A 25,653-nucleotide genomic window follows, 5' to 3' on the forward strand; every position below is an offset into this window, starting at 1 on the left:
ATTTTTGAACCCGAATAACTTTTGATTAAAAAATAAAATAGCAATTCTGCTTACCGCATTTGAAAGTTTAAGTCAAATTATATCGGTTTTGATTATTTGCATTGCTAAAAATTTATTTTTTTATTGTTAAACAAAGCTATAAACACATAGTATTTCCCGTGCCTAATACATGCGTTTTAATGCATGCTACGTAGATATTGCCTCGCATACACTTGTACCTACTCTACCCTCTCGTTCGAGCTAGCACTATGCGTTTATAGCTTTGTTTAACAATAAAAAAATAAATTTTTAGCAATGCAAATAATCAAAACCGATATAATTTAACTTGAACTTTCAAATGTGGTCAGCAAAATTGCTATTTTATTTTTTAATTAAAAGTTATTCGGGTTCAGAAATTGCAGTTTTTCGATTTTTTGAAAGTTTAACCGCGTTTATCTCAAAAACTATGCATCATACGAAAAAACTTGTCAGAATGTTTTTTGCTTAGAATGACCCAAAAATACAAATTTTGTTTTGCGAGAAATCGCTGTTATGTAATTCCTCAAGTTCTTTGTCTATAACAATCTTATCGACATCCGGATCAACTGTTACCCAAAAAATTCGTATTCTACGGTTCAAAATACATGAAAAAACTTGGGTAAGTCCATCTGAATAAAGGAGGCCGTTGTTCCCCCCTGGCGACAGGACTAATCGGCAAGAAGTTGCTAAATTATTTATTTTAAAAACATATACAAAGCACCAATTTATTTTTTTCATATACATATACCCCGTTAACCGTGACGCACTGTATATCCAAACTACTAATAACAGAATTTTAATAATATATACTTTTGTTCTAGGAACAGTAATTTTTAGATAGCGTTTATCAGTTTTTTCTGTATTTACATTTAAAGTACTTAACTTTTTTAACTTACAAAAATGTAGATATTAAAAAACGTTTATATAAAATTGTTTTCAGAATGTTATAAGCTTTTATTACAATCTTTATGGCTCTTTCTTCCGGGTTGTTGTTTATATAGGGGCGGTAAGCACAGCAAGGATAGCTTCCTGCATCAGCAAGGACTCTACATCAGCGGGAAATAAATAAGCTGCTCAAAGAGATGAATTGACAGAAGAGTGAAGAAGATGCCTCAACGATTTATTGCATGAGTCACCAATTAGTTTCCATGGGGGTCCGTTTCGAAAACCTATGACACTTCCTGGGTCCGGATTTATGCTGCATGTGTCTAGCTGTTCTGATTCGGTTTCTTTGCGGATTCTTGTTAAAAAATATCCCCTATAAACAAATCAGAAGGGTGCCGGTAGAAATTTTTGGGCAGAAATTGTTTAACATTTTTTTTAACAAATTCAAAATATCACCTTTTTTGCCTGAGAAAATATGTTTTTAGGATTTTAAACAAAAAATATCTGTCACTTTATTAAAAAACTTTTAAGAGTTTTCAAGCATCGCAAATGCATATTTTTGCATTTTTCAGATTTTAAATCGCTTATAACTCGAAAACTATCAACTTTTCAGAAATATGACAAGAGACCTTTTTTGTTTACAATTATCCAAGAAAACTAAAAATACATTTTTCGAGGCAAAAAAAAATTTTTAATTTGCTTAAAAAATGTTTCACCCTTTTGATTTGTTTAAAGGGGACATTTTTGAACAGGAATCCGCAAAGAAATCGAGTCAGAAACATTTTTCATACGAAAGTGGCCTCACACATGGACTAATGTGGAAAGGAAAACTAATAATATCTGATTGTTTTTTTGGTTACTGTATACTTTCCTGTAAGTTTTCCTGGTACGATAAATAAAATATAAATTCATTGTTTTGATGTTATTATCAGTATATTTTGAAAACAGCAGTATTGTAAATTGTTGCTGAGAATATTTTAAAAGTTGGGAATTTATATTTTGAATGCTAATGAAGTTTTTAGACATCTTCAATTTTGTAGAAAGGAAACTGAGGAATTTAAAATAAATAATCATAGTACAAAATGCTAATTAACATATTATCTTTTCTACATTAGTTTCAATGCAAGGTGTTTCAATGCAAAATTATTTTAATTAAATGCACATCTGGAAAGTACTCCTACTTAACATATTATAGTAGAGAGGAAATGAATATAAAAAATACACATGACAATTTTATATTACAGTTTACTGAATTTCAAAATTAATGATTAGTAAGTATAACAATAAGGGAACTCTTTACAAAATTAAATTATCAGAGAGAAAAATGACTTTTTTATGTACAACCTGTCTTTGGAGTGAGTTTCGTGCAACTGAGTCTCATTAGGGAGTTGAGATATTCATCTGTAAAGTGAGATCTCTACTGATTTTTAATTAAGTTTATTCTTGATAAAGCGGCTTCGCACACATAAGTTGAGCCAAACATAGTACACAATTTCATGGCCAAACATTTTCAAAATTGCCAATTACTATGCATATTCTGAATTTATTTACGGTCCGCACAAAAACCGGACCGCGGTCCGCTAATTGGTGACCCCTGATGTATTGTATTGGTTAACATGGGCAGGTTATGTGGTAAGATTACAGATATTACAGAAGTACAAAGTGCTAAACACAATGTTTTTTGAGAGACGTCTCAGAAGAAGATGGAAGATTGTTGTTGAAGCCGATTTATCTAGGATTAGAGTACAACACCGGGAAATGGAAGCGTAAGATCGTAGAAAATAGAGAAGATGAGCTATACTATCGCCATTAGCTCCCCATCCGCATTAAGAGAGGAGTGACACAAACTAGCCCTAGAAGACGTCTTCAAAAAGACAAATTGGTCAACACTGTCATTAACGTAAATGACAAGAAGATAAACCACCTCAGATTCGCTGACAACATTGTGATTATAACGAGCTCATTTGGGGAACTGCAAATTATGATGGAGAAACTCGCAAGCAGTTCCAAATACGTCGGCCTAAAATGAACATAAGAAAAACAAAAATAATGACAAACACAGATGACCTCAGATGTAGAGCCCAACTATAAATGGCAGTGAGATAGAAAAAGTCCAGGAATATATGTACCTACGCCAAATCCTGAAACTTGACAAAGAGAACCAAAGTGCGGAAATTACTAGGAGAGCAAGACCAACATGGGCAGGATTTGGAAAAACTTAGTTGGATACTTAAGAACCGCAAAATACCCCAATACTTGAGGAGCAAAGTGTTCAACCAGTGCATCCTTCCTATGGATGTCATACCTGGATCCTAACCAAGCCAATAAGAATAAACTAGCCACAACAGAAAGAGCAATGTTAGGTATACGACTGTCAGATAAAAAGAGGAACGACGGGGGAAGATCAAAAACAACAGTCGAGGAACAACAAAAGTTACCAAACTTAAATGGAGCTTCGCAGGCCGCCACACTGCTAGACAAAAAGACCAACGTTGGAATGCAACAATACAACATTCGAGACCTTACCAAAATAAACGTCCGAGAGGAAGACCACAGATGAGGTGGGTTGATGATATTAAAAGAGTAGCCGGAACTAATTGGAAATATGTTGCTTAAGATAGAGACCGATAGAAGGAGTTGGGAGAGCCTTATGTCCAAACGTGGACGATAGAAGAGAGAAGCTAGCTAAGAAGAAGAAAATGATGAGATATACTATACTGCAGCGGTTCTCAATTTGTGGTACATGTACCACTGGTGGTAATTCCATTATTTGAGGTGGTACACAAAACGCAAAACAGCCAAAATCAGCACCACTATTAAGTTAATTAGATCGCCTAGCTAGATAGGAATTTCAGTTAAGTGGTACCAAAAATAATAATAAGTATTTTTTTTATATATTTTATTCTGGCCTTGGTTCAGAACCTTTAGCCACGTAACTACATATAAAATTATTATTTTTCGTTCATAAGTATAAAATTGTCCAGTATACACTTAAAAATAAAAAATAAAAAAAAATAAAGCTTACAAATAACAATGCCTACGTACTATGTTAATAAATACAACTATATTAATTTTTTTTCGCTGTGTCTAGGTACACGCTAACGTGTACGCAAATAAAAAAGTTACGTACACGCGAAACGTCATCAAGTCAGTGACGTCACTATTTAGCGTGCACTGTTACTGGTTTTTTGCATACACGCTAACTTGATAAGTACTTGTATATACCGCGAGTATCAGAGAGTCAGAGTATTAGAATTTGTCTAATCGCGTTGTTTTTACTATAAAGAGTTTTCTTATTTTTTATTTGTTTAGTGTTTTTTTTTAATTAACTATGGAATGTGGACAATTATTTAGTTCTTTTAATGAGTTTTATTTTAAAACAGTATGAAAAAGATAAAGAGACAAAAATTCGTGATAAGGGTAGTAGAAATATTAAGATAAAATATACAGGGCGATTGCTTTGTTTGATAAAGCTTAGTAGATCCGCTATAGTAATATAAATATAGCAATAAAAATTAGTAACAAAAATTGTAACAAACTTTGAGCTTCATAATATTACAAAATTAGTTAGAATGTTACAGGGCGTTCGATAACATAGTGGCAGACCAAACTTATATATTTTTTAATGGAACATCCTATATTTTATGTTCGAAATCTTCTTAACTTTCTCATCAAAAAATATAAAGGTTTATTATGTTATAATATAGGGTATTTACAAAGTTATAACCAATTTTCTATGAAAATAGTACTAAGTTCAACTCCCTGTATAAATGGAAATAAACACAACAGCATTGGTTTATAAACTGGTATAATTAACTTACGTATAAAAATTATTTTAACAGTATATTTTGTACATGTCAACTAAATATTTATTTTGTTAACTTAAATATTATACTTTTATATACATATTAATTTATTACAATTAAGTTTGAAACATCTGAATGAGTCGGCTTTCATTCCCCTTCCCTTAATAACAAATATTGTTCTATCAAACAAATGTAAAACATACCATACCAAAATAGCGTGCACCAAAATATAAAGTCACTGGCTGCATTCAGCAGAAAACTGCGATGACTAATCGATTACTTAGCGATGTGTAATCGCTAACGATTCTTCTGAATGGTATACTTTCATGTACATACGAAACAGGTTATGACAACTGTCACATTTTTCAAAATGATTTGCAAATACGTGAAAGACACCCCAAGAACAGAAATAAAAATTATTATGAAATGGTAATTTATAAATAACCCCATTTAATTCATACATATTTTCAAATTCTTGAATTTCTTGCGACATAGGTAAACCTAATAGGTACATACGAATAATCCAACAAAGCAGCTCAGATATTTATCAGCGTGATTTATATGCCTTTTAGCCTTCCTTGCCTTCAATTCATGTTTTTTTAAGATACATAACTTAAAATATACGTGTTAGACACACGTCATACGTCAATCTTATTTTGATTTGCTAAGAAATCATATTTCAAAACCGATGTTTAAAATGGCGACCGATAAGCCATCGAATGATAACTAATCGACAATTTATGTGGCATTCAGCAGAAAATCACTAAGCGATTAGTCATCGATTGAGTCTGCTGAATGCACCCACTGTGCACGCTAAATAATGACGTCACTGGCTTGATGAAGTTTAATTCGCGTGTACCAACTTTTTTTATTTGCGTACACGCTAGCGTGTACGTAGACACAGCGTTTATCTTAATACTTCTGCTACCGTTAATCATGAATTTTTGTCTCTTATCTTTTTCATACTGTTTAAAAATAATGTTAAACTCATTAAAAGAACTAAATAATTGTCCACATTCCATAGTTAATTTAAAAGAAAAACACTAAACAAATAAAAAATAAGAAACTCTTTACTAATCAATATTAAAATGTGAACACACGCGATTACACAAATTCCAACACTCTGACTCTCACTCGCGGTACACATATACTTACCACAGCATACACGCGGCTTAAGTTAGCGTGTACATATGCAAAAAACCAGAAACAGTGCACGCTAAATAGTGAGGTCACTGAATTGATGACGTTTCGCGTGTACCTAACTTCTTTATTTGCGTACACGTTAGCGTGTACCTAGACACAGCGATTTTTTTTTCACTACGGTAAGAACTAAAACATACATAGGTTACAAAATAATATAATTAATTACAGTAAATATCTCATTCATATATTACATAATACAAAAGAAATACCTATTCATTCAAACGATTAGTTTTACATTCACACTTTTAATTTAATTTTTTGAAGAAATGTCGGTGATACATGACTAAAAAGATTGAGAACCGCTGCTATACTGGATGCAGCGAAAACTCCATCCGAGTTGTAAAGCCAGTGAAGAAGATACACGGCATACTAGCATATACTCTAAAAGCAATGGACCAGATTGGCATAGCTGTAATACTGGATATGTGCACCATGATGGACTGGAATGACTGGACATGGAAATATTTGCGGATTTTTCCATTTTTATGACTTCTTGAATATTTGTGGGGGCTGCTCATGTCCAGACCAGTTTAAAATATAGTTACAGCTTTCAGTATCTCCAAATAATCTCCGTACTTAACAAACTTCCTTTTTAACCTGGCTGTTTTCATTATCGTTTAGCTGACAATATTAACAAAATATTTAGTAGATCAAGGTCGGCGTTTATCTCTGGCCGGAATTTCAACGGATGTGTGATAATCAACGGCTAGTCTCGGGTTCAATTAGATTTTTGTGTGTAACTATTGTAGGCCAAAAGTAGAGTTAACTATTTTGTAATTGTGTAGCAATTATTTAATTTCGGTCTGTTTCGATTCTTTTCAGGACCAATAAATTAGAATTTCGTAACTAAATAATTAAATAATTGGTATTAATATTTTCGAGAACAAAAGGCAATTAAATTTCGTGTGTTTCCTGTAACAACTGTGGACAGCCTAGGTTCACGTGTTAAATCATTGTTAAAATTTTACAATGATATATTTAATATACTGGGTGTCTCTGCAGCTATAACGAATAGACCTGGATCCCGCGTACCAAAAAAAAGTTTATTAATAGCAAGCTGAAAATTTGTTAATAGCTTAACGGTGCCTAGTCAGACAAACTTTGATGTATAGAAACACTGGAACAAGGGAAGTTTTAATTGTGGAACAGGTTACAAGTTTCGAACACGTCAGACTACGAAGACGTCTCATGTATTGTGTCGGACAGAACTTGCAATTGATTTGTTACCCTTTCATTAAACTCTCATGAAAAAATCAGACTGCTATTTACCACCAATTAAAATCCTGTCATTTGACACAAGTTCTACATGTCGGACTTATTAAAATGCCCAACGTATTTGTCGGACAAACATTTTTTCATATATTATATAAAGTTTGCTATTGAATAAACTTAAAAACAACCTGCTAGTTTTCACAATCATACACTTGTTAGGAAGACACGTTCCACAATTAAAATCACGTTCCACAATTAAAATCACGTTCCACAATCAAAATCACGTTCCACAATTAAAACTTCCCCTGTTCCATGTTCCCATACATCAAACTTTGTCCGAATAGACACCATTGCTGTTAACAAATTTTCAGCTTGCTATTAATCAACTTTAAAAGAAGTAGAAGAAACAAGAAACAATGAAAAACCAATTTTCGGGACAAGTGAAGTGAAAAGGGGATGTCAAATAAAAGAATCATATAAAACTGAAAATGTTGAGTATATAGAAAATATAATGTAGCCAAAAGGAACCGGCAATTGGTAAGAAAGGGTTTGCTGAAATACGAAGGATAAAAATATAAGAGAAATACTGAAAAAATGTATGGAGGATATGAGATATACAAGATATTCGAAGATAAATTACAACAAAAAATGAATAGTGAATAATAATTGTGTTTATACAGGCTGTCAAAAATATGAGAGAAAAAAAGTAGACTAGAATAGGTACAGAGAATAAAAGGGACATACTAGTTTGTTGTTAAATGAAATAGTTATAACATGTCGTGGAAAACTTGGGGACAGGAGAAATAAAGGCCAATCATAAATGAGATATAAAGATAATAATTATTAAATTTCGGCAAAAAAGGTAGTTATTTCTAAGACTGGTGAAAATATAGAAGAAATAAGACAGATTGCCTTGAGTAGAGCAGACTATTAAATTTATAAATAGGATTGATGAACTCTAAACAAACCAATAAAAAGTCAATTAATTCCTAAAAGTTTAAATTCGAATATTGTTGACAACTAGGATCATGGTTCTAGTAGTTGTTAACATAGAAGGAATAAGAGAGACTTTCTTAGTAGCCAGACTATTAAATTTATAAATAGGTTTGATAAACTCTCAATAAACCGATAAAAAGCCAATTAACTTCTCAAAAGTCAAACTCATATCTTGTTGACAACTAGGCTCATACGATAAAAATTTTTAAGATACTTGAAGTCAACTTTATAATGACGTACAGTCGGTACAGTTTTAAATAAATTAATAATTTAAAATAATATGTACCAACACTATAGTATCGTATTATATACCTTCAAATTTACAGACGATCAAGAAATAATGGCTCAAAATTATGACGATTTAAACTATATGATCCGAAAATTAATTGAATAGTATGGTATATCGGGTCTAGAAGTCAATAAAAAGAAAAGGTCTTTTGAGAAAGGTAAATTTCCAGAGTGCCTAAAGACGGCCATCATTATTCCTCTTCATAAGGGTGGTGAAAAATCTATTGCCTGCAATTATAGACCTATTGCATTACTACCGGTACTCTCCAAAATTATTGAAAGACTCCTAAAAGCCCGACTTATGTCCTTTCTCGTTGATAACAAGATTTTATCACAAAATCAGTTTGGATTTTTAAATAATAAATGTACCACCGATGCCATGTTTTCTGTACTACATGAGGCTTATCAAGCATTAAACAATAATCTCCACACTGCCACTGTTTTTTGTGATTATGCCAAAGCTTTTGATTGTGTAAATCACGACATTTTGATAAAAAAACTAGATTTCTATGGAATTCGAGGTATTTCTTTGAACTGGTTTCAATCTTACTTGGAAAATAGGAAACAACTGGTTAGAGCAAATGATACAGACTCTAGTCTCAGAAATGTTGTATGTGGGGTACCGCAAGGTTCAGTATTGGGTCCTCTACTTTTCCTTATCTTTATTAATGACATCACTAGTTTAAAAATCGATGGAAAAGTTTTTCTTTTTGCTGACGATACCAGCATCACTTGGAGCAACTCAAATATCGCAACTCTTCATGCTACTATAACTTCTGATCTACTCACAATAAAATCCTGGTAGATTCTAATTTACTCTCTTTTAATGTAGATAAAACAGTAGCATTACCCTATAAAGGAACTCTTCAACCCTTACCTCTTCATAACAGCCAGATCAGTATCGTTGATTCTGTAAAGTTTCTTGGTATTTTTTTAGATAGCAACCTTAAATGGTCCCTTCATATCGATGTGTTAAGCAAGAAACTATTCTCAGCTTGCTTTGCAATAACATCTGTCTCTAAGGAAATGGATTTAGCCTCTTCCAAAATAACATACTTTTCATTATTCGAGTTCCATCTTCGATATGGTCTGCCTTTTTGGGGTTTTGGTACAGCTGCCCAATCCGATGTTATTTTTAAATTGCAAAAAAGAGCAATCAGATATCTGTTTGGCCTCAGAAGAACAACACATTGCAGAAGCTACTTCAAAGATCACAGAATTCTAACATTACCTTCTTTATATATTTTAGAAACTGTTTGCTTAATTCGTAAACATCTACATGTTTTTCCAGAAAGACCTAGACATGACTATTCCACCAGAAATTCTACTTTTGACATCTATTTACCGATCCCGTCCAGTGAGTTAGTAAAGAAATCTATATTATAGTCTGCAAAAAAACTATACAACCATCTCCCTCTACAACTTAAATCTGCAACATCTTTCCCCAAGTTCCGTAAAATGACTAAAGCCTATTTATCTGAAAGAACATATTATTCAATAGCAGAGTTTCTTAACCAATAACTAAGAAATTACAGTATTGTTATGTATAAGTAGAATCTTAATCTATATTTGAGTGTCATATGCAGCAGCATAACTTATTAAATTACTTATTAAATTTCTTAAGGTAGATTACGCAATTTGCAATTTTTTTTTAATTTTGCAATAGATTGTTACTGATTTTTATTTGACTTTATTATGTTTTATTTATATTGACGATTTGTATAATTTTAGTAAATTGTATTTGTTATTGTTTTTATTTATAATTCTTGTAAGCTTTGTCTATAAAATTGTTAAATTTTTTATGACAATAAAGCATATTTAAAAAAAAAAAACTTTTGCATTTGATCACAACCAAAAGATCTCAAATTAGACGACATGACTATGAAAAATAACTGCTACGACTACAAATCACTAGGTAACCCGTCAATATTTCGCACGATAGAACATTAGATAAAGTACATAATAACAATATTAAGCAGTATTTTATGGGACCAATGCATCACAAGAAAATAAAAAAAGGTGTTACAAAGTTGCAACAGGGGATATAATATGAGACTATAGTGAAAAGTCTCACAGTATACAGCTCCACTGAAAGGGAGAACACTGGCAACGCGAGAGAAACGGAAGTGGATTTTTGGAGAAGAGCAGCTGGAACCAAGCTGGAACATCTAGAAGAGAAAAGATTACCAACGAACGCATTAGAGAAATAATGGGAACCAAACGAACAATCGCGGATAACTTATCAATAAAATTTAGTTGGGACATATACAAAGAATGGATGAACAACGAATACCCAAAGAAAATACTACAGTGGCAACCAAAAGGACAGAAAAAACGAGGTAGACCGAGAAAAAGTTGAAGCAAAGGAAAAGACAGTTGGAAGTAGTAAAACGGCGGAGAACGTTATAAACTGACATGTAGCACACGCATGTAGCAGTAGTAATAGATTTAAAAAATACCGAAAATTTTATATGATCCTGAGAAAAACAGAATAAAATCTATAATAAGCAACTACAGTGGAACCTCGATAAGTCGGATTAATAGGGACCGCGGCCAATCCGGGTTAGCCGGAGAATATGGTAAAAATTAATAAAACATGGTATACTTACAGAAAACTCCATTATAATTGCAAAAACATGAAATAGGTACAGTTGTATACAGTATTATTTATTTCTTGGTAAAAAACTCAGTCAAAGTGAAATAATGTTGTTTTGTTTGATGAAAATCGGTCCGGGGTATCGGAGGCCGACTTATGGGGGTTCCACTGTACTTATTTACGAAATATAATCACTCAACTCAAATATACAGTCCTCGGCCTGCAGTTGTGATCAGATCAGAACTCTTACGGAGATCTAAACCATACATTCTTCGGTTGCAAAAAACACTTGAAATTAATTCCTTGCCATTATCTTTCCACACACACACATACATACTCAACTCAAGCTCTTTTTGCTGGTAAAATTACAACTACCTTAAATACTTCCTAGAAAATTAGAATTACACACCTTATACAGATACTCCTTAAGTTGCATTTTCCTAAACTATCACTTGACTTAAGCTTTTTCACTTAAATTAAATTTAACACCAGATTGCGCACGGACCGACGATTTGATGATTTGACGACGACGTTACCCTCTCCAACAGCGACTGGCAACTGACGGCAACCGCTAATAAATTTGTTTAAATATTCTAAAAACATCGCGAGAATTATTAATATATCTTATCAGATAAGGGGGCTCTGATGTTTTTTAGCACGTAAAAGCTTGTTAAATATAATATTTAGTATACAAAAAATATAACAAATAAAATATGTTTTGAATTTGATATTGACAAACATTATATTTTTTCCTGATTTGAATTTTGATATAAAATTAGAAATTATATAATACTCAGTTTGAAACAAAATCGTAAACGAGATAAACAAGTTTTAGTCGCAACATTTCACAACATTCTCTTTATTAGCTAGATCAGTTTGACGTCACGCGTAATTTTTTAAGGTTTATTTCACGCAATCTGAACCACATAATGGTGTTTCGACACAATTCATTTTATACCATACGAAAACATTTCAGGTGAATTATTGTTGGTTGACCTTGATTATTTCATATTCGGATTTACTATTTTTTGAAGTTATACTTCTTTAGGCGCGATTGGGAGTGAATTTTTATTATTATGCGCGCATGCGCACACTGACAGTATGGAGTCCGTTGCTAAATGTTAGTTATGTATGTATTAATCCGAAAAAGATGTGGAAAGAATATATTAATGTATTAGGAAATGAATTTATTATAATTTTTGTATTTTTGGATTTGTCTACCTCGGGAATAAGATAATAAAAGTAATATTTACAGTATTTTTATACTTCACTTGGTCTATTTGACACATTGTCTGAGAAATCTTGTAGTCCGCACCCGCACAAACAAAAGGAGTATAGCTCAGTGGTAGAGCGTTTGACTGGAGATCGAGAGGTTCCCCGTTCGAATCCGGGTGTTTTCTATTTTTTTAATTTTTGGTATTGTTTTAGTAAAATTTTTTCGAAAGTAGTAAGTAAAAATTAGTTTAATATTTAAATAAAATATAAATACACTGTTCGAAAGTATATTTATTTCGTTGAAATTGAAACCATATAATAGAAGTATAACTTCTTACGTGCGTACAAAGTACACACACATTCTTTTTTTTTAATGATTGTTCCACATTATTTTCTTGCCTTTATTATTACTTTTCCTCTGGTCATCATCATCATTCAGCCTATACTTATCAACAGCTGGACGTAGGCCTCCTGTAGTTCACCCCAAAATCCCTGTCCTGAGCCGCTTGCATACAATTTTAGCATATACGCTTCAGGTCATCTGTCCATCTTGTTGGTGGTCGTCCTCTACTCCGAAAGGCTTCCTGTCTGGGTGTCCACTCGAAAATACGTTTTGTCCATCTGCCGTCCTTCGTTCTCTTTTGATTATCTTTTGATTATCTCGATTATCTTTTGATGCGTCGGTTACCCCCGATCTATGGCACAATTCTGTGTTGGTTATTAGGTCTTTTAGGGTTAATCCCAACATGGACCGTTCCATTGTCCTCTGTGTTGCTCGAATTTTGTTTGTGGACGTCTTAGTGAGCGTTAGAGTTTCCGTACCATAGGTTAGAACCGGCATCACACATTGATCAAAGACCTTTCTATTTAAGCAGATGGGAAGATGAAACGGTTCGATACGTTACGAGGGTATTTTTTGAACTCTTTAATTATTTTTATAATTATTTTCTCTTGATCTCTTAATTAATTTCTCTAATTTTCGCGTAATTAACTATTTCAAATTATTATATTTAACATTTCTTGCAACGATGTCACACCTAATTATGTTTTGGTATCACTGATGGAACGTACTATATACGCCACCTAGCGAGAAATATTCTTTCGTGTTTTGAAAATTTGACAAGGCGGTCGTGCTTGACTTTACTTGACTGTGAAGTGCGGTGGAAAAAGGTCGGCGGAGCTCTGCTTCCATAATGGCGCAAGGTCTCATTTAAAAAAAAATTATTTAGTGGGAAATACAGTTCCATTGGAAGTAGAAATGGTGTCCCGTGGGTTTGCTAAATCTATCCAGCGTGTTCTTGAGGAAAAACAATAACTAATAAGGAAAATTCCGGTAAATATTTTTTTTACATATAAAGGTTGGGTTGGATCTTACATTATTTTTTCATTTAAAATATTCTTTCCAGTTCAAATTTCCCAGTAAATTTGTTAATTATTGAATTTGGTTTTTCTTATTCATTCCACCGTGTACAATATTTGTTCGGAAAAAGTTCTAATAGTCGTAATTTTTGGTTAATAAAGTTTGAAGTCTGTCCACACCCAATATTTGATAAATTGTTAATAAAAAAATCTAATTTTTGCTGATTTGAAAACGTCTCTTAGCTTTCCATAAGCCGGCTAAGTCAACTCTATTCTACGTATTAGTTCATTGGTCTGGTTATCTCTACTTAAGCAAATTTTGTGACCCAGATATTTGTATGCTACTCTTTGTTCTATACTTGTTCCAGCTATGTTGATGTCCTCACTCAGAACGAGGTTTGTCATCACTTGTGTTTTGAGTCGTTGATCTTTAAACCCACTTGTGTAGAGGCATGGTGGAGCTTTTCGCACATTTCGATGACATGATCAATTCGATCTGTTATCAGGACTACGTCCTCCGCGAACCGGAGGTGACTAAGTTGCTCACCATTTTATGTTTATGCCTAGAGTTGCACAAGTTTGACTTGAATGTTTGAACATGACTTGAGTTTGACTTAATTTCAAGTCAAACTCAAGTCAATCCTTCTGACAAATAATTCAAGTCAAGTCAAACTGGTCAATTGTACAGGTTTGAAAATTCAAACTGTTTGTCAAACTAGTTTGAAAGAGTTTGAAAAATAATTTATTTAGTAGATATACTTTTTTGTCGAGATTGACATGTTAGTTGCCAATTAAGATAAGAAAATTAATAATACAATGAGTGCCACATAAAAGTATCTTGATACAGGAAGCGATTATAATCAAAATAGGGTCGTAAATTTTTTGAAAATGATTCCTGTATGCTTAGAATTGCTTGCTGGCAAGTTTCGTTTTATCGATATAGGGCAGTCAATGAGGGTATGTGGCTCCGAATTCCATCCTACTATATCGATTTACACAGTATCGTGATATTTTCACAGTAAGTAGGGAATAGCCCAAAAAACAAAGTCTACCCTATGCCGATGTGTGCTTTTGTCTTGGGGCGGTTCCCACCCCTTCTCGGGGGTGGAAATTTTTTTGCATAAATAACTACGGAAGTTGCTAGAGAACCTAATACTAAGCAAAAACTGTTCTATAATTTTTTTTTCGGAAACTCATAACTTTTTGAGTTATTCCTGGTTGAAAATTGGCCATTTTCATTGAAACATAACACCTTTTCAAACTGTTTTTTGCGAATATGTACCTTAAAAACTATGCATCTACCTAAAAAAAACTATATGAAACATTTTTGTAGCTTATAAAATAACAGAGAGGATATTTCCTTTATGAATCTTCTAGTTATAACACAAAAAGAGATATGGTAAGTGAAAAAAACCTGTTTTCTTGGTACATGCTCAAATCAGTGTATTTAACTTGAAATAACAGAGAAACGGTCGATTTTAAGTGTATAATGCTACCAATAACTTTTGTTGTGCTTGAAAAGACCTATAAATTAAGCAATATTAAATGTCGATTACATTCAAACTATGCGAGATAAACTGCAAAAAATTTGATGACTAACGTATTTTAAGAAAACAATGAGAAGTATATTTAACCCCTCATCCACAAGAATTTAAATGCATCGTTTCCTTCTACAATACATTTTACTACAGTGTTCTTTTTATGTTCAAAAAGTTGGGCGGGTTTAAAATGAATGGTTTTTGAAAAAAATAAGATCAAATTATTGAGCGCATTTTTAAATTTTCTTAAAAATCTTCCTATTTCTCCATGTAACTCGAAAATGATAAGAGATGCCAAAAAAAGATGCAATACAAAAATGTAGGTTTCTTCTAGATAAACATTTTGATTTTGTTTTTTATAACAGTATCTCTTATAATTTTCAAGTTACATGGAAAAAAAGGAAGATTTTTAAACCATTAATTTTAAACCCGCCCAATCTCGCTTGAATGTAATCGACATTTAATATTGCATATTTGAAAGGACTTTTCAAGCACAATAAAAGGTATTGGTAGCATTATACACCTAAAATCGACCGTTGCTGTTATTTCAAGTTGAATACACTGATTTGAGCATGCACCAAAAAAACAAACTCTTTTTACCTACCATATCTCTTTTTGTGTTATAACTAGAAGATTGAAGAAGGAACAAATCTCTCTGATTTTTTATGAGCTACAAAAATGTTTTATATTTATATAATTTTTTTAGTTAGATGCATTGTTTTTAAGGTGTTAAAAAACCGTTTGAAAAGGTGTTATATTTCATTGAAAATGGCCAATTTTCAACCACTCAAAATGTATTGAGTTTTCGAAAAAAAAATTATAGAACAGTTTTTGCTTAGAATTAGGTTCTCTAGCAACTTCCGTAGGTGTTTAACCAAAAAAATTTCCACCCCCGAGAAGGGGTGGGAACCGCCCCAAGAAAAAAGCACACATCGGCATAGGGTAGACTTTGAATAAGGAGATATTTTCAGGCTATTTCTAAAATTTCATTAAAATCCATACTGTAGGATAGAATTCGGAGGAAATAACCAGTTCTTGCTCTCATTGACTTCCCTAATGTAACTTTTTTATATTTGAGTGTTACTAGATTAAAACAAAAAATTCGTTGGATAGTTTTTTTATATTACCAAGTGTAATTTAATCTAATTTAACAAAAATTTATGAAGGAACAACAAAATATTATATTTTTGATAGAGTAGGTTTAATGAATTTTTTGCGACTTTGCAATGGCCTCTTAAAGAATTAGTTCACTATTTGTCATTTTATAACGCTGTTCTTTATTTTTACATAATACAAGTATGCACTTTTCAATTTTCATTGTTTTGAAATCACCTGCAGCAATATCAAATAAATCAGTATATTTATTTTTCTTAATTAATGCTTCGACTACAGATTATTTCCTCTTAATTTTTGCAGTGGGAATACCTTCAAAATCGGACTCAATTTGATCTGGTACTTATTCGGAGCCGAAAAATATTCAGGTTCAGATATTATTTCACAAAGCACACACTTCAAAACGAACGTAATAAACAAGCCAAGCATATACTTCTTAATATGAACTACAAACTAATTTGCGGAGTAGCAGAGTAGTGCAGATTCTCACCTATCCAAATAAGTCAAAACAAAAGTCGGTACGCTCTCAATTAGAATTGGAAATAAACACGTTGCGCAATATGATATTCAAACTTCAAACTGTTTGAAGAAGTTTGATTTCAAGTCAAACCTAAAGATATTGAAATCAAGTCAAGTCAAACTTTTTTACAAAAAAAGTTTGGTTTTCAAGTCAAACACACGTATTCCAATTAGGTTGTGAACAATTTTTGGCCAAATGGTATCACCCTGGAGAACTCCACGACGAATGTTGAACCTGTGTGTATCTTCATGGAGTACCTCTCTCGCCATACATCCTACTTATTTAGTGTTTTCGGTATCCTCTTATTCTTCTTAGCTCGCAAAAACTGACGTTATACCGATCATCATCTTCATCAATCACACCCGATTTGTCCATTCTTGACCATAGGCTTCCTCCAGATATTTCCATCTTCTTCTGTTCTGCGCCTTGGCTATCCAATTGGTCACAGTTCTTTTGAGGCTGTCGATCCATCACGTTGGGGGGTCTTCCTCAGCTTCGCTTGTCTGTTCGTGGTCTGCTAAGCATTCAGCGCAGACACCACATTTCAAAAACTTCAAGTTTGTTAATGAATCTGACCTTTAACGTCCATGCTTCGATGTTAAGCAATAAGAAGAAAACGTGGATCTTAGGTGGAAACTACAGAAACCCCTAGAGACGACAGGAAACCAATGCCTCCTCTACTTGGAGAAAACGGCATAGTATACGTACGTATACACTACCGAAGACAAGGCCACAGTCATGAAAATCAGCCTAGAAAGAGAGTCTTTCACGAACTAGTGAAGTCGAAGAAAACTACTACAGAATACCACGGCAGAAGCAGAAGAAATACACATCCACAAAAGAAATGAGCGACCTAATTCGGAAAACCGTATCAAAGAATATACTGGGAATAGTTCTATGTAACTTTTTATATAATTTTTATCACATTTATTTCGTTGCAATTATTTTTATTATCTACCTACTGTAAACGTTTCCGCCGAATATATCTTTCGAGGAATCAATTATCAAGCAGTGGTTTAATAACAAAAGGTAGGCGATCCATCAGTTACTACATGAATTTTGCAAACAATAGCTATGACGTACAAATACGATAATTCTATTCATGACGTATATACCAGTGATTATTGGTTTTCTGCAAACCAAAATTAAGGCTGTGTACGTTTGCGATCGTTACTTTTATTGATTTATAAATATATAGAGTGCGTTTTACTAGATTGCGTTAATGGTTACTTTATGTAATATTTTTCTAATTAATATTGGCCATAAAATTCATTGTTTCTGAAGAATTTGCAACAATATGATCGCGATAAAACCTAACCATAAAACTACAAAACATAAAACCACAAAGTTATTGCAAAAGTAATATATAATTACAAATCGATATTATTCTTGGTGTGATTGGGGGGAAATTGAGGCGATTTTCTTGTGGAATTTTAATTATATTATAGTTTAATTATTCATACATCATCAACGCTATAATAGCGAATATGCACATAAAGGCAAAAACTGCTATTAAAATGGAAAATAAAATTTCAAACACATATCCTGTCATAAAAGGCTTGACGTAAGTAAGTATGTTCGTAATCTCTAACTGTATTCAAAATAATATATAATCAGGAAGCATTAAACAACTGGAGGAGAAACAGAAGATGCACAGGGATGGGAATAGAACTTAGAACAAGTACAGAACCAATCTTTTCTTAGCAGATGATGAAGTGATTATACATAATAAACGACTAGGAAGACATGGATTATACGATTCGAAAGTTATTCGAAGAATACGAAAATTGGGGAATATCCATCAACATTAACTAACAGGAATAGAATTAAGGACGAAAAAAGAGACCCATAACAACTCTCGATAACAGATATAAAAAATACATCGGTCAAACTGGCAGAACCTTTGACAAACGGATAGCAGAACGCAAAAGGGCTTTCAACAATAGAAAAACAGACACTTCTACATACGCACTTCACCTTCTAGATCATAATCATTCTTTCAATGAAGAGTTTCAAATTCTGCGTATCCAAAATAAAGGCCTTAAGCTATCTCTTTTAGAATCTATGGAAATTAATAAATTGAAAAATACAGATATAATTCTGAATGACCAACTCGAGACACACAGCTCCCCATTCCTCAACCTCTTCAGTTAAAGATATAAAAAGGCAAACACATTGTAAACTATATCACTTGAGAAAGGCACTCTGCCGAAACAGCTGTAGTCACTTAGTTGTAATAAATTTTGTGGAAGTATAGAAAACAAACGTTTTCAGTGTTTTATTGTTAGATAAAATGAACTTCCATCAAGTAACGGTCGAATCCATCAATCAGATATAAAAAATGCGAACAATTCAAACAATTTCGGACGCTTTTTGTGTCAGAAAAGGCTTGAGATAAATATGTTCTTTATCTTCAACTCTATTCAAAATCTATGTTCAGGAAACATTAAACAACCAGGGGGCAAAACTGCACAGGGATAGGAATGTAACATGGAAACAAGTACATTATAAATCTTTTCTTCGTAGACGATGAAGTGATTATGGCAAACACTGAGAAAGACATCGGTTATATGATTAGAAAGTTAACCGAAGAATATGAAAATGGCAGCTATGTACGCCGCTGCTCCCGCTTGGCGGCGCTAGTGTAGTTGGGGGGTCAACGTTTTGACAATTCGTGAAGTTTGTATATTGTGTTTTTGTGTAATATTTAATAAATAATAAATTATGGCAGAAAAGTACGAATATTGGACTGTTTGTGCGTTGAAAAAAGAATTGAGGAAAAGGAATGCGAGAGTTACTGGAAAAAAGAAAGCCCCTATCGAAAGATAAACTACATATATTAATTATCGTGTTAATGTTTTATTTCACAAATTTATTCTTCTCATTTTATTTTCTCAAATTAAATTCACACATCGAAACAAATATCTTCTTCCTTCTTGTATGTAGGCTTTAAAACCTGTTTCTTCTTCAATATTAGCCTCCTAAATTGTTTAAATTATCGCACCATCTTTTTCTTGGTCTGCCAATACTTCTTCGTCGATTTGGTGACTTACCTCGTGCTATTAGTACTATCCTATCCTCTGCCATTCTACTAACGTGTTCGTTTAACTCCTGTTTCCGTTTTGTCACCCATCCATTTATATCTTGTACATTGCATGGTCTTCTTATGTTTTCGCTTCTCTCCCTATCCAACAGACTTTTCCCTGATATTCGTCAAAGTATTTTCATCTCTGTTGTTTCTAGTAGTCGTCTCGTTTTAGATGTGTCAGGTCTTGTCTCCGTATGTCAATATAGGTCTAATTGCTGCTCTATAGATTCTTGCTTTTGTGTGTGGTCTTAGGTGTTTGTTTTTCCAGATGGTGTCATTAAGAGATACCGCCGCTTTACTTACTTTTAAGCTCTGTTGTCGTACTTCCTCTTCAACATATCCGTAACTGATTATATCTATTCCCAGATATCTAAACTTTGCTTCCTGCTTTATTATTTTTCCATCAATTTCGATTTTACATCGTAGTGGGTATTTAAATATTGTCATACATTTGGTTTTTTCTGCTGATATTATTATATTGTATTTCTTGGCTGTTGTATTGAAGATGTGTGTTAATCTTTGGAGATCGTCTTCTGTCTCGGCGATTAATGCGGCGTCGTCTGCATAACATAATATTTGGATTTATTTGTTCCCCATTTTGTAACCATGACCTTTACGTACCGCTTCTATTATTTCGTCCATTATTATATTAAAGAGCAGTGGGCTTAACGAGTCACATTGTCTGACTCCGCATTGTATTGGTATACGTAAACTGTGTTAGTTTTCCATTTATCTTTGCCTGTATTCGATTAAGGAAGTAGATGTTTCCGATGGTTTGTATAATATTTATTGGTATGTTTCTTCTATACAGTAAGTGTAAGACGTCTTCGACTTGGATGCGATCGAAAGCCTTTGTCAGGAGTCAGGTCTATAAAACACAGATATGCTGGTTTATTGTACTCGATGGCCTTTTCTGTGATTTGTCTTAGTACAAATACGGTGTCTACACAGGATCTTCTGGATCTGAATGCTTGTTGTTCATCTGATAAAGTTGTTAGTTTATTGATTTTGTTGGTTATAACTTTTGTGGTTAGCTTAAGTACGGTGCTCAGTAGATTTACACCTCTATAATTGATGAGGTCTTCTTTGTCTACTTTCTTGAACATTGTGATCCTTACATAAAACAAATCACAACATAAAACAAATATAATATGCAATATTTACTTAGAAATAGATTGATTTGAAGGGTTGACGTAAGTTGACTTGACCTCCAACTACACAAACGCCACCTACGTTGAGCTTTCCAGATTAGCTGTCATTGGGAATTTACTGTTAGCGCAAACCACTTTTGCCGCTAAATATTTAAATTAAACACATAGCTGTAATTTCTACGCACAGGGTACGGAAGAACCGTTATTGCGCATATGCGCATGACACATTACTAGTAATTCGCAAATGGCGAAATGAATGACACATCGTACCGTCCGCGAAGTAATCAACAATTTCGACAAAAATCAACCATCGCATCGGTGTGATCCAGAATTTATCGAAAGTTGCAATTTTGGTATGCATGAAAAAAGCAGAAGTAACTGGTGCCCCAGATCAGGAAACGACAGCAGCAAATGGTGAGTACCCTGTTTTTATCAGTTGTGTGTTCACCGGATCATCATATCTTACTTATTTATCAATTTGTGCGCTAACACTCACCATCAACTTTAGCAAAACGGAATATCCTAGAATAAGGGACAAAGAAAGAGACCCCACAACTCTCGATGAGAGATATAAAAATTAGATACCTAGGGACAGTGATAACGAAGCAAGGAACAACGAAATGGGACATCGAGCAGAAAATAGAACAGAGCCGAAATGTGGTACAAACACTAAATTCATTGCTTTGGTCTCATAAAATTATTTTAGAAACAAAAATGACAATCTATAAGTGGGTTGTAGAACTAATTGTGACGTATGGATCTGAATTTTGCCAAATGACGATGTAAAAAGAGAAAAACCTGTAAGTGGTAGAAATGGACTATCGCTGAAGAGCATGCCGAATATTCAGACTTGATCACATTTCATCTTATATCAAAAAAATAAGAAGAACAGGAAGGATTTACAATACCAAAATACAATAAAATCCAAACAACTCTTATGGTACGAGCATGTAATGGGAATGAAAGATGAATGATTGCCAAAACAGGCCTATACCCTCCATGGAATAGAAGAAGGAAAAAAGACCAGCATTAAAATGGAATAAAGCAATCAGAGAAATAATCAGAGATCCATAAAAAGAGGAAGAATGAACCAACCGAAAGAGGTGGAGGTCGATCTTGCATCGAATGGGCAAAGAACAAACTGATCGAAATCATGATTTGACAGCTATGGAAAGGAATGTATCACGATGATCATGCAGAGTATTGGGGTCGGAAATGAACAGATAAGAGAAATCATTGAGGCCGAAAAGACAATCACGGAATATATTGAACACCAAAAAATAATTCAAACTTTTTAATACTAGTATTTAGAAACATATTGCTTTCTACCATTGTCTTCTTAATGAAACTTCTTCTCGTGTCTGAAGCAGTGACTGATGTATTTCACTTAATTGTCACAATAAATATTGTAAAAAAAGTGTTCTCACATAATCTTAAAAAATGTATATAGATAAGCGCCAACATTGATGATTCAGTATCACTATGTCTACCATACATTTATTGTTAACAGACATTTTTGAACAAGTGCCAACTTGGCACTCATATCTCGAACACAAGTTACTGCAAAAATATCAAGTAGGATACGTACACGGCAAAAATGAAAATGGCGAGAAGCCATTTCTGTCCGAAGTGAAAAATGGCTTTTTGATTCTTGATATGTTAGTTACAGTTTATTTAACAATAAAGTTTGCACTGGTATTTTTGAACACTTTATGAATGTGCTTTAAAAGCAAGTTAGTTAAAATATATAGACGAAGTAAAACATAATGGTAAACTGTTTAATTTTAAATGTGCAGATTCTAGAATTAGAAGGTAAGAAGATAAAACAATATCTGTGTAATTGATTAGGGTAGTGCTAGTTTACCTCATCCCGAACCTTGGATAAAAATGTTGCACAAATATTACACTAAAGCAACGCACAAAGAAAATAATAGTGTAATTTTACTGCATTTTTTTTATTTTGTCTGAAAAATTCACATTTTTCGAACACTGGAAACTACAATCAACTACAAAAGGCTTATGAGAGAAGAAAAATCGTGGAAAAAACTGGAAGTGGTAGAAATGGACTATCTAATTACAACGTGTTGGATATCCAGACTTATCACATCACAAATAAAAAAATATAAGAAGAAGAACAGGAAGGATTTACAATACCGAAATACAATCGACTCCAAACAACTTTTATGGTACCGGCATGCAATCCGAATGAGAGATCATACGAAACAAAATATTAAAAAAGATTTAATTAGCTTATGAGTTTCACGAGATCACAACGTCAAGTTTTTTATTTTTAATGATTTTTGAATTTTTGGTATCACTCAGAAATCAAAAAAATGAAATTTTTAGTAAAAATTTTGTGAAAATCAACACATTTATTATTTTTGAACAAAAAATAAGCAAAAAAAGAAAAATATCTCGACGTTGTTATTCGAATTGTCGAATTCAAACAGATGCTGTAGATAGGATAGTACAAATAAATTGGGAGTAATTGGCACTGTGGATATGACATAAAAAGGGGGATTCCAAAAAAAAATTGAATTTACACAGCACAAGATAGGAAACACTATAGACATTTGAATAACTGTTTTTAACAGTGGACGAATAATGATGTGTGATTATTATAGTGATTTCTAAGTTATCCAGGCCATGTAAACATCTGGATAGATTTAATAACAGAGAACGGCTTCAGTAAGTAATAACAAACTAGTTATAGACTATTTTAAAATTTTCAAGATCATAAAATGCTCACTTTTGTAGCGCGCTGTATACTACGACATTTTATGACTCTACTTACTTCGTATTTCATTTATATATAACACATAATACCACCAATTTTATATGCTACTATATTATGTCTGTATACGACACAAAAACACACACCATCTCCGAAATTAATCACGATAAAGACTAACAATGGTTTTTACGCCCTAATGATTGTGTAGCCGCACATGACTAAGCCCACGCTAAGGTCTCTTGTTATATACAATTTAATACCCGCCGAATATTCCAGAAGCTTCTTTATACTCGTAAAATTTTCTTTTGTATTTCCCGATTTTATTAGAATATTCGTTTAAATTTCAAATATTAGATATAGCATATACAGCGTGTCTACTTAAGTTGGTAACATATGGGAAACTTTTTTATTATTAGTTTTACCATTCTTCATAAAAAGTTCTGCATAGTCTGAAACTTGGGGTCCAACCGTCAGAAATCAAACTTTATCAATTTTATACGAGATATATAAAAAATATGTATTTTGCTCAAGAGTAAAGTAGGTATATTAATTTTTTTATGTACCTATTGGTATGGTAATTCTGGTCCACCACTGATCTGGTACATGCCACGGTAAATTTCTTTTACAAGCCTCTACGTTTTTCTTATGATTTCTACATTGTATTTTAAGAGTTTATGTGACATATCATAAGTTCTGGAGATCTTTTCTAATTTACATAATATGTAATACTATCCCTGACTTCTTTTTTTGTGATTTTAATATTGTTCTATGTTGGTATGTAGCACCATCATCATTGGTGCTACAGCTCTACAGTACAGTCTCGATCATCCCAAGTCTATTTCGCCACTCCACCTGTGCCAATGCCCAATCGTGACCAGTTTGTTGCAACTATTTTGGCACCTATTTGGCTGTCACATAACGATGATCTAGGAGGGCTGTTCTGCTAGATGTCCTGTCCATCTTAGTATTCCTACTTTTATGAGCGATACACCGTCTTCATCACCAGATAATTATATATTATAATTGTCTCTTTTTCCCCAAATACCGTTTTCATAGAGATCACCAAATATTCCTCTCACGATTCTTCATTCAAATATAAGCAAGAGATTTTCATGTGTCTTGGAGATGGTGCATATTTCTTCATTGTTGTTTTTGTTTTATGGCGTAAAATTATACTTTTCATGTGCCTACGCGGTCGTCCAAAATATCACTTATTTTGCCAGAATTACTTTCCGTTATGGAGTTGTCATCAGGAAGCCTAAGTATGTGAATTTGTCCATCACTTCGAAGGTAAGAGTTATTAACAATGTATTGGGGGCCGATATTTCTGTCTCTGTTGTTGGCTGTTGATGTTTGGTTTTTCTTTATTTACTTGTAGGCATAGATTTTTTCAGGTATTTCAGAAAGTGGTGTACATTTCTTCTAGCTTGTCAGTTGTAAGAGCAATAATTAGTTCTATATCATCGGCATAGGCGATACTTTATGAGGATTCGTCATCCAAAGATCTTCGTGTCGTTGTGTCATATAATATCAATCCATCTCAAATATCAACCAAAAGAAATATCATAATTGTATGTACAGTGGAACCCCGATAAGTCGGCCCCGATAACCCGGAAGTCTGGCTAACCGGACCGATTTTCATCAGACAAACATTTCAACAATATAAATGTATATACTATAATATTTGAGAGATAATGGGTATTTGTGTAATTTGAACTATACGATAGTAAAAATGACTCATGGCACACGGCGGCAGAGCGACGTTCATTGACTCGGATTATCGAAAACAACAGGCACCTGTATTCCTTTATTTATTTACTGTCTTAGCATTGTTCACAAAAGACTAAAAGACTATTTAAAAAATTATTTTTTAAACAATGGTCTTAGTCTCCACTGTTCTTAAATAACATTACATTGTACCGATTGTGACC

The 25,653-nt window shown here is 33.1% G+C and overlaps 1 protein-coding gene across 2 annotated transcripts in view; it reads right to left on the reverse strand.

The window, feature by feature from the left end:
- Positions 1 to 25,653, reverse strand: part of LOC114331986 (terminal nucleotidyltransferase 5C) — a 430,826-nt gene that overhangs the window by 38,604 nt on the left and 366,569 nt on the right. The window contains exon 1 of one of the 2 annotated variants that reach the window (XM_028281679.2): positions 11,414 to 11,582. The exons of the other annotated variant lie outside the window; for it this stretch is intronic. Within the exon in view, the coding sequence (XP_028137480.1) occupies positions 11,414 to 11,440 (27 nt within the window). The 5' untranslated portion in view covers positions 11,441 to 11,582. Of the gene's footprint in view, positions 1 to 11,413; positions 11,583 to 25,653 lie in introns of those variants that run through there. 2 annotated transcript variants of the gene reach the window in all.

This window comes from Diabrotica virgifera, chromosome 2 (genome assembly GCF_917563875.1).
Source record: "Diabrotica virgifera virgifera chromosome 2, PGI_DIABVI_V3a".
Taxonomy (NCBI): domain Eukaryota; kingdom Metazoa; phylum Arthropoda; class Insecta; order Coleoptera; family Chrysomelidae; genus Diabrotica; species Diabrotica virgifera.